This window comes from Bubalus bubalis, chromosome 1 (genome assembly GCF_019923935.1).
Source record: "Bubalus bubalis isolate 160015118507 breed Murrah chromosome 1, NDDB_SH_1, whole genome shotgun sequence".
Taxonomy (NCBI): Eukaryota; Metazoa; Chordata; class Mammalia; order Artiodactyla; family Bovidae; genus Bubalus; species Bubalus bubalis.
The window spans coordinates 87323738-87337925 of record NC_059157.1 but is presented as its reverse complement, the minus strand read 5'-3'; the positions used below and the strand labels follow the sequence as shown (position 1 = coordinate 87337925).

Here is a 14188-nt window from a genome sequence, read left to right as displayed (position 1 = left end):
AGGGAAAAACAAAACAGACAAAACCCAAGTCTCTAGTCTTGCATTCAGATCATTTGTTTGAGCAAAGTCGCCGCTCATTTACGTGGTGCAAGTTTTTCCCCGACATATTAGCTCTGTGGGGATTTGGTTACTTAATGTTGCCTGCTGTTCATGTTTTGCTTGCATTTTCTTCAGTTAAGCACGTTCCATAATATAAGTGTTGGAAGAACTGCAATACCCCTGGTGTCATCTTTGGAACCAGTGTAGCTCCTAGCATTACAATGTACTCCTATTAAGTAGTAAACAACAGTTATTTTGAACTCGGATGAAAATAACATAAAACATTATACTGTGATACATTAAAAAAAAGTTAAAACTCTTAGAAAATAGTGAGGAAATTTGTGCCTTCAATGTGCCTGTGGCGTGTTTCTGGTAATAGGCTAAATATGTGGACCATTAGAATTTTATTTTAAGCTACTGCCTTAAACATTTTTAAGAAATATAATACAGTACATTTTATAAATTTTTAACATCAAGACAAAAAGTACTGCTGAAAAGATTTATACTTTCAAACAACAGTGAGTCAATCCACATTCTTGCTGATAGGAAATAATAGAAACACTTCTACTGTGACACAGAGGCATACATAATTAAAGATGCTTTGATCTCATTTCATAGAGCTTGTGTGGTATAGAGACTCCTTTGAAAATTAAGACTTCTACAGTATAGCTCAGGGGTAAAAGCACACACTTTGGGGAAAACAGGGGTCTCCAACTTCAGTTCTATCAGGGGTTGGGGCTTCCCTGGTGGCACTAGAGGTAAAAAACCCACCTGCCAATGCAAGAGACGTAAGAGAAGTAGGTTCGATCCCTGGGTCAGGAAAATCCCCTGAAGGAGGGCATGGCAACCTACTCTGGTATTTTTGCCTGGAGAATCTCATGGACAGAGGAGACTGGTGGGCTACAATCCACAGGGTCGCAAAGAGTCAGGCACAACTGAAGTGACTTAACATACAACCTTGGGTAAGTTGCTTAAATTTTCTAGAAAGCCTTTTATCTATAAATGGGAATAAAAATAGTATCAACCTTAGAGAATTATTTTGAAGATTAAATGAGTCAATAATCTAAAATAATTGACTCACAGTAAATTCAGAAATTGCAAGCTATGATTATTACCACCAATTAATTAAATACCTTCTATGTATCAGGTGCTTTTTATAATTGCTTGTGCTTAGTTGCTCAGTAGCGTCTGACTCTTTGTGACCCTTTGGACTGCAGCCCTTGAGTTTCTCTGTCCAAGGGACTTTTCAGGCAAGAATAGTGGGGTGGGTTGCCATTTTCTTCTCCAGGGGATCTTCCTGACTGAGGAATCAAACCGATGTCTCCTATGTCTCCTACTTTGCAGGCAGATTCTTTACCTGTGGAGCCACTGGGAAAGCTTATATAATCAAAAATACCTTAAATAATAGGGCATGCATGCTTTTTTTGGGCATATGTTAAAAAATAACTATGTTGCATTCACACAATGTTGTTTATATTAAAAAGAAAAAGAAGGCCTGAGTCTACCCTTGAGGAGTATACATTCTACTTGGGGGCAGGAGCACGACTTAGAAATGCCAGAACTTCATCTCCTCACCTACACAGAGGGCTTCTTGAAAGTGAGGGCTGGATTTTCAAGTTCTCCAGACCTACCCACATGCCCAGTGACTGGCATGAGTTTAATCAGTAACTGCTGAATGGCTAAGCAGATGGCATCTACTGTTATGCCTGGTAGGCCATACATGGACTAGTCTTCTGCACTGCTTTTTCTCATTTCCTTTTGTATATTCCCTAATGTACATTACTACTGACTTTTGGGAAACTCATTATATTATTCTCTAAAATAGACTATGCAAACTCAGAATTGTTCATTGCAATAAAATATGCCACAGTCTGCAGAATGAAAGGACTACCTCATAAAAACTACCTGAAATTTTCTATACTCATTTAAAATCCTAAAGCATGTTAACATTCCATATTTAGCTAAGCCCTTAAATTAAACTCCACAAAATGTAATAAAAATATAAAATATTCAAACAGAAAATAGTTGAACTTTTATTGTCTAAAAATGACTTTTCTTATTTAAAACACACCGTGGTTGCAGAAAGTCAAATACAAGACCGAACTTAACCAAACATGAGAAATTCAGGACAAATAGGAAATAACCAGTATTTGGAGAGAGCAGCTCAGAAAGTTTTGATTAAGCTATTTCTGCTTTCAAACAGAAATTCTGGTTACAGGATCTGTCACAGATACACTGACTTCCAGTATGTTAAGCTAAACAGAATTTCAACTCTCTTCACTGCAGCAGGAAATATATTCACAAAATACATAAAAGATTTTAGCTGTTAGTACTTTCCTCTCTTATATTGATCTGAGGACCTCAAGGGTTTGGCATTTTTCCCTCCCCTCAGAAATTTCTGTTCTCCTCCTTGTTTCCAATTCTTGCTTACATATTCTTTGGTAGCTACCCAAAGACCATGAAAATAACTAGCTTAGCTCTTGTCTAGTCCTTGAAAAACAACAAAGCACTGGGTGGAGGGAGGCTTCAGCCTTGCACTGTGGATACTGACAACACAGAATGAATGAGGATGGGCTTAATGTCAGGAGTCTATTCCTGGCTGCAGCAACTTCTGATTCCAGATATGGTCTTTATGGCCATATGAGGTTTAACAGACAGAATGGCTCTCTAAATGTTCATCCTGGACACAGGTCATCAACACACATGGCCAGAATGACTGCGTAAACTGTTGGACATGATCCAGGAAGGGAGGAGCTGACACCAGATTTTGGACTGCTCTAGGCAGCAACTAAGGACAGTTTACAAGCGGGTCTATGATGGAAATTACACATTTGGGCCTTTTCTCTCAGAAGTTGCTCTCCTAGAAAATCTGTCTTGTCATCTGGATCTACACTTGTACATGCTCTGCTCTGTGGAGGTTCTATCGGATTCTTGTACCCTCACAGAAATTCCTAAACTGAAGAAAAGAACAACGTGAACCATTTCTTTGCTGAGACAAGTATGATAATTATTTCTCCAGAGATTATAAAGACATAGCATGTTACTGTTAAAAGGGATATTAAATATCATTTAACCTCATCCTTTTATTATATTTGTTGGTCATGAAACTGAGGCACTTTTCATGGCTGAATTATAGTCTACCTAATGGTGGTTGTGGTTACCAAACTGGTGGTACAAAGTACCCCATGTGGTAAAATGATAATCCAGGAGACAGAAAAAATAATAGAACTTCTCTTTATGTTTATTTGTCTTATACATGAGTGTGTGTGTGTGTGTGTGTGTGTGTGTGTGCGTGCACGTGCACACACACATGCATGAGCTCAGTCGCATTCAACTTTTTGCGACATCATGGTCTGAAGCCCACCAGGCTGCTCTGTCCATGGAATTTTCTAGGCAAGAATAAAGGAGTGGGTTGTTATTTCCTTTTCCAGAGAATCTTTCTGACCCAGGGATTGAACTCAAGTCTCTTGCATCCCTCGTATTGGCAGGCATAATTTTTACCACTGTGCAACCTGGGAAGCCCCGTCTTACTGTAAGAAAGACTATTTACGCATGTCTACTAAGAATGACTCTGACTTTTATGATCAAAATGGAATGACTTTTACAACTGTATTTGGCAATATATTTATATATTTAAAATCAAATTCCTAACATTTCTTATCCTTTCTCACTTTTCTCTCCCAAACACTAATGATCATGTTACATATTACATATTTTACTGATTTACTTTCTGTAAAGTCTGTTGCCCTCTTGCCAGAATATAAACTCAATGAGGGCAAGAAATCACTGGCTTATGGATGTAAACTAAATCACCATGAAAGAGGCAGTTATTTCATCTTCCCTCCTCCTTGCCCATGACTTCTAGAAGGTTATTAGAGTTGTTTTTTTAGTATCACTGTCAAAGCACTTACTATGTGATTCTAGGGAAATCATGTCACCTCCCTAAACCTCAGTTTCATAAAAGTTCAATCCAGTTTGTTTTCCCTTGAATCTCTACTTCCTGAGAAGATACTCAACAAATTACTTTTTAAACAAAAAATGAATGTATTAGTACAGTAGGACTTATATATAATGTGCAGATAAATACACATATGTCAGTTGTGAATGCTAAAGAACTTTTTACTGGCAAGGGTATATTATTAGTAAAGTTTGGAGTCCTCTGAGTTAGGTAATTTTTTATTTTAGGTCTGACAGAGAACTGGTTAAGACAAGGACTATATGGAACACCAGTTAAGGAAGGTACTTGAACTGAGGGCTCTTCTGTGCAGTGAGGATTTTCATTCATCTGGAGGAGGACTTCTTATTTTAGAGATTTGCTTGAATGGCCTATTTTAGTCATGTCACAGTAGGAGAAGCAGGCAAGCCTTATCTTGGGTTAAGAGTAGAGTAGGAACTATGGTGACTGAATCCGGGGCGTCTATTACCTTGGATAGCTGGTTAAAAAAAGATGAGTTCTTCCTGGGAGTGAAGGGATGAATTTCTGCTCTTGAGATTCAATTTTAAGAAGCAGAGCTGGACAAAAGTTGCTCCAAACAAGGCCCAGAGGCAGGAAAGAGCAACAAGGTCCTTCAAATAAAATTCCTTTAGGGACAGTAAATGGCCTGGATCTAAAAAAGTTTAAATGTTGGGAGTGTATCAGTTTGCTGGTCATGCCACACTCTGTACTTAAGGGAAAATGCTCTGCAGGACTAAGCCACCTGGCTTTGTGTTTTTATGCAGGGCTTTAAAGAGCATGGTGGCACAGCGTTTGATGACCTTGAACCTGCTACATGTAGGTTCTGGACCTGGCATTCTCCAGAGTCAGTAGGCACAAGAGCAGGCACTCAGCTTTGGAATTAACACCTCAAGTCAGGGAGAAACAAAAGTCATGGTGAGCTAACCAAAACCCAGTCTTATTGGTGTCCAAAAGATTAACCTTTCTCTGTCACTGAACAAACCTTTAAGATATTTGGACCACTTGAGGTTGGGATGGGATAATGAGTATGAGGTGTGGAGGTGAGGCTCAAGCAGTTGAATGGAAAAAACAGAAGAGATGTGACAAGAGTTGACTACGTCTATGGATTTTCTAAAAAATCCATACCCACACAGTCTTTGTTTCCATCTGAGAACATTCAGAATCCCATCAGAGTTGACTTCCCATTACCACTGTCTCAGAAACTGTTAGATACTTCGAAGAAGGCAGGTGAGTGGACAGCGTCTGGATTCTGGGCTGAGGGAACGGGGTACGAAAATGTATCTGCAGATCTGACAGCACATTCACTTGCATTGTCAGGATTCTAGCATATTTTGACTACTGTCTCTTCTACCACGTCCAACAGTCCATAGAGGTCAAATGTGTGCGAACTACCCTCTTCTATAATATTATTAGCCACCAAGGTAACTTTTGGAGAAAGCAATGGCACCCCACTCCAGTACTCTTGCTTGGAGAATCCCATGGACGGAGGAGCCTGGTGGGCTGCAGTCCATGGGGTCGCTAGGAGTTGGACACAACTGAGTGACTTCACTTTCACTTTTCACCTTCATGCATTGGAGAAGGAAATGGCAACCCACTCCAGTGTTCTTGCCTGGAGAATCCCAGGGATGGGGAGCCTGGTGGGCTGCCATCTATGGGGTCGCACAGAGTCGGACACGACTGACGTGACTTAGCAGCAGTAGCAGCAGCAAGGTAACTTTTACAGATAAAATAGATTGCAAAAAGGGTCATGTATCTCCAAAGAACCATAGTAGTAGATGACGTATCGATAACACATTGCCTGAAAGCATTTAATATTTTTCTGCTAAATTTTCTCCTAAATAAATTTGCTCTTCACAGTGCTACATTAAATTGCCCTAAGGAAGAAATGAAAGGTAAACATTATTCTTTGTTTTTTGACACTTGTAGGGCAAGGCTGTTGCATAGCACAGTCAGGCTTCCTTAGAACCACATGTGTGTTCAGTACTAGATGTAAGACATGGATAGGTACTTACGTGACAAAGTCCATCAGCTGGCCCTTACCACACCAAACACAGCTCAGAGTGAAAGGCTAGTCAACTTCAGCCACAAACCCTGGACAACTCTCAGGAAGATAAGGGCTAATCTGAGTGAGGACAAATGGTGTTTCTTCATCAATGATAATGTGTCTGTACTCACAAAGTGGCGGTTAACTACGGATGGCACTTACGTCTTGGTTAGACATTTCCCAATAAGGTCTCTCTCCATAGGACATGACCTCCCACATGACAATGCCATAGCTCCATGCATCACTTGCTGAGGAGAATTTTCTGTAGGCGATAGCTTCTGGGGCTGTCCACCTTATGGGAATTTTCCCACCCTGAAAAACAAATTGGAGATTTTTATAGCTGGGTCACAAGTGTATTAAAGGTTGAAATGGCACTGCAATTAAATACATTTTTATTAGAAAAACCTAAACACTGCATGATAGCATTGGCATTTTAAATAAAAAGAAAACTAAAACCAGAATAATGTTAAAATGTCAGAAATAAAAGGTTTAATGGGATATAAGTCACACTTCAGAAATATTTTATTTCATTCATTAGAGAAATTTATTTTCACTTTTCTGAATCACACAATTAAATTCACTATCATGCCATCTGAAGAAAGTTCTACATTAAAACTGAATTCATTCATTAAACATTGTATTGCATGTATAAATAATAATGATAATAAGTTCTAACTTAATTAAAGTCAAATGGTTAAAAAAAGAGCTGAGATTTCTCTCTCTAAACAATTTAATGTCTATCAGAACTTTATTTCCTTTTCCTTTCATTTTTTAAACCTGCTTCGATCACTTTTATTTGAAATTTAAAAATCCATGAACATTATACAGAAGCCCGTGAGAAAGATAATCTTTCCTCAGAACTCCTTATCTTAGTTTATATTTTGTACTTTGTCTTTAAGTTAACATTGGAACATATTAAAGAGATTAAATTACATGAATTTAATCTATACTGTGCAGGTATTAAAGTCTTCTATTGTGTTATACTTATTTTTTATCAATACATTACATTTTTATCTCTCGAAACACGCTATAAGCCCTTTTTACTGTAATGACAAGAATAAAACAATTCATCCGTTTGATTTACAATCTTTGAAATCTTTGCAGCTCTGAACAGCAAGTTGAGCGAAGAGAGCAAGCCTGGTGCCACTAGATGGCGGAAGAGAACAAGGAGCGGCTCCCAGACGGCGGTCTCCGACCCGGTGGAGAGGACTTCAATTCCCAAGAAAGGAATGATAGTCAGAAAACCCGCCCTGACAGAATTGTTTCATCATTATCAGCACTTTCATGATCACATCATCTGGTCACCCGGTGTGCTCAAAGTCTGGTATTAGGGTGAGTGGGCTGGAGGGAAATAAAAGGTGGATTCTCTGGCTCTTGAGAAATTTAGGGCGAGCAATTTTAAAGAGGAAGACGTTAATGGAGTAATCGCAACACTACTTATTTAAGTAATCTAAACACTACTTAGCAAGGAGAGATAAGAAAGCCTTCCTCAGTGATCAGTGCAAAGAAACAGAGGAAAAAAATAGAATGGGAAAGACGAGGGATCTTTTCAAGAAAATTAGAGATGCCAAGGGAACATTTCATGCAAAGATGGGCACAATAAAGGACAGAAATGGTATGAACCTAAAAGAAGCAGAAGATATTAAGAGGTACCAACAATACACAGAAGAACTACATAAAAAAGATCTTAAGGACCCAGGTAATCATGATGGTGTGATCACTCACCTACAGCCAGACATACTGGAATGCAAAGTCAGGTGGGCCTTAGGAAGCACCACAAGGAACAAAGCTAGTGGAAGTGATGGAATTCCAGTTGAGTTATTTCAAATCCTGGAAGATGATGCTGTGAAAGTACTGCACTCAATATGTCAGCAAATTTGGAAAACTCAGCAGCGGCCACAGGACTGGAAAAGGTCAGTTTTCATTCCAATCCCAAAGAAAGGCAATGCCAAAGAATGTTCAAACTACCACACAATTGCACTCATCTCACATGCTAGCAAAGTAATGCTTAAAATTCTCCAAGCCAGGCTTCAACAACACGTGAACCATGAACTTCCAGTTGTTTAAGCTGGATTTAGAAAAGGCAGAAGAACCAGAGATCAAACTGTCAACATCCGTTGGATCATCGAAATAGCAAGAGAGTTCCAGAAAAACATCTATTTCTGCTTTATTGACTATGTCAAAGCTTTTGACTGTGTGGACCACAACAAACTGTGGAAAATTCTTCAAGAGATGGGAATACCAGACTACCTTATCTACCTCCTGAGAAATCTGTATGCAGGTCAAGAAGCAACAGTTAGATCTGTACATGGAACAACAGACTGGTTCCAGATAGGGAAAGGATTACGTCAAGGCTGTATATTGTAACCCTGCTTATTCAATTTATATGCAGAGCACATCATGTGAAATGCTGGGCTGGATGAAGCATAAGCTAGAATCGATTGCCAGAAGAAATATCAATAACCTCAGATATGCAGATGACACCACCCTTATGGCAGAAAGTGAAGAGGAACTAAAAAGCCTCTTGATGAAAGTGAAAGACGAGAGTGAAAAAGTTGGCTTAAAGCTCAACATTCAGAAAACTAAGATCATGGCATCCAGTCCCATCACTTCATGGCAGATAGATGGGGAAACAATGGAAACAGTGACAGACTTTATTTTTGGGGGCTCCAAAATCACTGTAGATGGTGACCGCAGCCATGAAATTAAAATATGCTTGCTGCTTGGAAGAAAACCTATGACCAACCTAGAGAGCATATTAAAAAGCAGAGAATTACTTTGCCAACAAAGGTCCATCTAGTCAAGGCTATGGTTTTTCCAGTAGTTATGTATGGATGTGAGAGTTGGATCAAAAAGAAAGCTGAGCACTGAAGAATCGATGCTTTTTAACTGTGGTGTTGGAGAAGACTCTTGAGAGTCCCTTGGACTGCAAGGAGATCCAACCAGTCCATCCTAAAGGAAATCAGTCCTGAATGGTCCTTGGAAGGACTGATGCTGAAGATACGAAGCTCCAGTACTTTGGCCACCTGATGTGAAGAACTGACTCATTGGAAAAGACCCTGATGCTGGGAAAGATTGAAGGCGGGAGGAGAAGGGGACAACAGAGGATGAGACGGTTGGATGGCATCACTGACTTGATGGACATGAGTTTGAATAAGCGCTGGGAGTTGGTGATGGACAAGGAGGCCTGGTGTACTGCAGTCCATGGCATTGCCAAGAGTTGGACATGACTGAGTGACTTAACTGAACTGACTGAAACACTACTTACTTGAAGGGAAGAGAGGTTCACCCAAAGTAGTAATAATTAGGTTTCACAAGGCAAATGTGAACATTAACAGAATCCGCATTTTAAAGACTTGTGGCAAGGAACTGTTTAAAGGTGCCTTGGGGGAAAAACACCTTGATTCGGTCCCTTTATTTTACAGGTGAGTTGACTGAGCCCAGGGTTTAGAAATTTAGAGGCTTAGAGTTTCTTTCCCATGTTATTGCTGCTGCTAAGTTGCTTCAGTTGTGTCCGATTCTGTGCGACCCCATGGACAGCAGCCCACCAGGCTCCCCATCCCTGGGATTCTCCAGGCAAGAACACTGGAGTGGGTTGCCATTTCCTTCTCCAATGCATGAAAGTGAAAAGTGAAAGTGAAGTCGCTCAGTCGTGTCCGACTCTTTGTGACCCCATGGACTGCAGCCCACCCGGCTCCTCCGTCCATGGGATTTTCCAGGCAAGAGTACTGGAGTGGGGTGCCACTGCCTTCTCCCATGTTATTAAGCACACAATATTAGCTAATGTGATCACAGTAGTATTATGGGGCATTGATATAAAGATGTAAATATTTCAGCATGGGGGAAAAGGTGGATCAAGCTAACTTTAATGTTTTAACTCTGAGTGCCAATGTAGGAGACCTGAGTTTCATCCCTGGGTCAAGAAGATCCCATAGAGATGGAAATGGCAACCTGCTCCAGTATTCTTGCCTGGAGAATACCATGGACAGAGCCTAGTACAGTCCATGCTGTGTTGTGCTTAGTTGCTCAGTTGTGCTGTGCTGTGCTTAGTCGCTCAGTTGTGTCCGACTCTTTATGACTCCATGGACTGTAGCCCATAGGGTCTCAGATGAATTGGACAACAATGAAACAACAACAATCTATAACCATATGTCACATTAGTATAATGCAAGGGAGCCTGAAATGGGGTTTTCACCCTTGGGAGCAGTGCCAAATTAAGAGCAGGAAATTAAATATACAAAGTTGGTGATAGAAGTTTAAGAGGGTGGTGAGTCCAGGAAGGGAGATGCAAGAGGAGGATTAATTCTTGTTAAGTAGAGTTGCCAGAGAAAATAGAGGACCCACAGTTAAGCTTGAATTTCAGATAACAAATACTTTTGTTTAATATTAGTATGTCCCACAAGGAATTCTTTTTTTGGTACAAGTATGTCCCAAATATCACATGAGACATATTTATACTAAAAATATATCCACTGTTTGGGCTTCCCTGGTGGCTCAGCAGTAAAGAATCTGCCTGCAATGCAGGAACCACAGGAGATGCTGGTTTGATCCCTGGGCTGGCTTCCTAGGAAGCTGGAAGAGGACATGGTAACCTACTCCAGTATTCTTGCCTGGAGAATTCCATGGACAGAGGAGCCTGGCGGGCTACAGTCCATAGGATCACAAAGAGCTGGACACGACTGAAGTGACTGAGCATGCATACACGTATTCATTGTTTACCTGCAATTCAAATTTAACTGGGCATCTTATATTTTTGTTAGTGTTAGTTGCTCAGTAGCGTCTAACTCTTTGCGACCCCATGGACTGTAGCCTGCCAGGCTCCTCTGTTCATGGAGATTCTCCAGACAAGAATACTGGAGTGGGTAGTCATTCCCTTCTCCAAGGGATCTTTCTTACCCAGGGATGGAACCCAGTTTTCCTGCATTGCAGGCATATTCTTTACCTTCTGAGCCACCGTTTATTCACTACATGTGGCAATTCTCTTTAACCAAAGGGAATAAAAAAATTAAGAAATGGGAACATTGTAAATGATCTGATAGAACATGGTGTTCTGAAAAAACTAGGCGGTCTACACCTGAGGAAGGGACAAGCTTACTCAGCTTGTATTCATGTACCAACACTGCAGCAGCCTTTGTTTTATTGTGCTGTGTTTTACTGAAGCTCCTCAGGCTTGTGGCTGGGCTTTTTGAAGCCACTTAAGTCAGGCTCAGGTTGCTTTCAAATATAGAATCCACACTTCCCAGAGAATAAGTTAACAATCTGTAGATCTGACCTCAGAACAGAGGAATGAGCAGCAGCCTCACCTAGAATTTCTGATTCTGGTTATCTCTTGGTCTCTCCTGGCAAATAGTATGTGGAAGTGTGACTTGCTAGTCTGCTGGGTTGTTTCTTCACTAAATCTTTGTGCGTTCTATTGAGACAGGCTGAAAAATGGAGTTAAGGGTTATTTTATGTGCTTTCACTTATAAATGACATCTCATATAAAGGAGTCACATATAAATTTATACTTCCTATAACTTGACAACACATATAAATGATAATTTTAGCACTTTCCTTCCTAAGATTTTATTTTTTTCCTCAAGGGGAGGATATTACAGAATATTTGATTAATAAGCATTGCTACACATTTACGGACTGAATTGTGTTCCTCCAGAATTCATATGTGGAAACACTAACCCTCAATGTGACTGTAATCTGAAGCTAAGGCCTCTGAAGAGGTAATAAATGTAAATGAGATCAGGAAGGTGGGCCCTAATCCAACATAACTGGTGTCCTTATTACAAGAGGAAGATACAGCAGCGGTGTGCAGGCACAGGAGATAGGCCATATGAGGACACAGCAAGAAGCTGACCCCCTGCAAGCCAAGGAGAGAGGTCTCAGGAGAAGCCGAAACTGCCAATACCTTGAATTTGGATGTCCAACTAACACAACTATGAAAAATTAATTTCTATTATTTGAGCTACCCAGTCTGTGGTATTTGCTATGGTAGCCTTAACAGACAAATACACTGAAAAATTATACTAATATACTAAAATATTTAAAATAACCAATTTTTCCCCTAAGATGAGCAACAATGCAAAGGACAGTACATCTTCATTTCAAATTTTATCCCAGGTGTCATATTGCAATAGAAAGGGTGAGCTAGCATAAACCTTAAAATAAGATGTATTAAAAAAATTGGCAAAGAATTTTTAATGTAGGAGATACCATTCTCATTAACAAAAAAATGCATGGTAACATGAACCTGAGCATATACACAAACTGCACTGTCTGTTTGTCAATAATTCTGAGCATATATGGGATGGTGATAAGAAAACATTCAAATCTTTCTTTGTCTAATGAGAGGACCTATACTAGATATACTCTTTCTATAAAGTACAAGATGAGGCAGAAAGGAAGAGGTCCTTAAGATTATTGCACCATCTCTACTGCCTTTCCTACTTTAGAGGAAATGAAGTTTGGTTCTTAAAAACTTAAAAAAAAAAAACTGAATGGCCCAACAAACTCCTGTGGCTTAATCTCACCTACTTATAATATTTTTGCTCATGATCTTGAATCATAGACAGAGATAATGCACTAAGGTGCTGTTTTTCTCAAAGCATTAACCACCAGATGTTTGTTTCAGGTTTCAAGAATAAACAAATACTACCTTAGACTTGAAATCATAATTATTGGAACAGTGCATGTTGCTTTGCCATATGTTTATGAGAAAAAAAGAAGTTACCAAAGATGCTAATCAAAATGACTGAAAAGGCTCAAAAGTCTTCTTATTTACCAATACCTCCCTTTTGCAGCAAACTTAATCACTAGAGAACAAAGGAGAAACAGGAAGTAAACAAACTGGATATCACTACTGAAAAGTTTGTTGGCAAACCTTTTGTTTCTGTTTTTCAAGTCATATCCAGAGCTTGATTTGTAATTAGGTAGAGAGACTGTAGCAGGAAAAAGTGCTAAAGGTGGCACCTGGAGCCCTGTGTATCTGTACACTCTATACCCCTCATGGAGTTGCACTGATATTATAGTTGTATTTAACTCACATCTGAGTTTTAAAACCTAATCCTCTAATCTTCAGCAGATAGAACAATCAATTGAAATATAGTAACATAAATGTTATAGAGGCTAAATACTAAAACCAAATGGAAAAATTCCATTGAGAAAGAAGAACACAATAAAAATCTCTCATTTCTCATTCACTGGATTTGATGGTTATCTTAAAAGCAAATGGCTTGAATAGACACCAGTTTGCCTGCAGACTTTCCTTTTCTTATTTCCTCAGTCTGTCTCTGTAGTACCCAAACTCCAAGGAGTATAAAAATTATAGTACAGAAAACATAGATACCATGCTTAAAAGATTAGTTTAAGGAATTTTTAATCACAATTTTGACTAATGTTTTTCCATATGAGCTGCAGATTCTAAGTGAGATTCAGGTCTACCATAACCCATTGTGTGACCATGGGCAAATCTTAACTCCTAGTCTTTTATTTTTGATACGCAAAATGAGAGGACTCGATTTAATGATCACAAAACAGTAAAATATGATGATTTTAATATTTGCCTACAGTGTCTCAGCTCAGAATAAATTGTAAGGAGATGGGCCATATGAGTTGATACATAAACTGTGTGAACAGAGAGCCTGATGACAGATAGCAAAGAAGACAAGGACACTCTTATTATATTTCTCAGGTCAATGGTCACAGGGATCATCTCGAGTAGTAAGGAAGAGTTAAAATAACTACTTTTTAAGAAAGTAAAAGCATGATGAATACATTTTAGGAAAGCATAGGCTAGATACATTGCCTTTTTTCTCTTTATTTTTAAATCTTTATAGGTTAAAATACTGAAAATTAGTAACCATTAGTTATTTATCTTAAGAGGTTGCTGCTGCGGCTGCTAAGTCTCTTCAGTTGTGTTCGACTCTGTGCGACCCCATAGACGGCAGCCCACCAGGCTCCCCCGTCCCTGGGATTCTCCAGGCAAGAACACTGGAGTGGGTTGCCATTTCCTTCTCCAATGCATGAAAGTGAAAAGTGAATGTGAAGTCGCTCAGTCATGTCTGACTCTTCACAACCCCATGGACTGCAGCCTACCAGACTACTCTGCCCATGGGATTTCCCAGGCAAGAGTACTGGAGTGGGGTGCCATTGCCTTC

The 14188-nt window shown here is 39.5% G+C and overlaps 1 protein-coding gene across 2 annotated transcripts in view; it reads right to left on the bottom strand.

The window, feature by feature from the left end:
• Nucleotides 1-14188, bottom strand: part of EPHA6 (EPH receptor A6) — a 1039321-nt gene that overhangs the window by 29270 nt on the left and 995863 nt on the right. For both annotated transcript variants that reach the window (XM_025282417.3, XM_025282425.3), the window contains one exon: nt 6201-6350. In XM_025282417.3, the coding sequence (XP_025138202.1) occupies nt 6201-6350 (150 nt within the window). The remainder of the gene's footprint in view (nt 1-6200; nt 6351-14188) is intronic.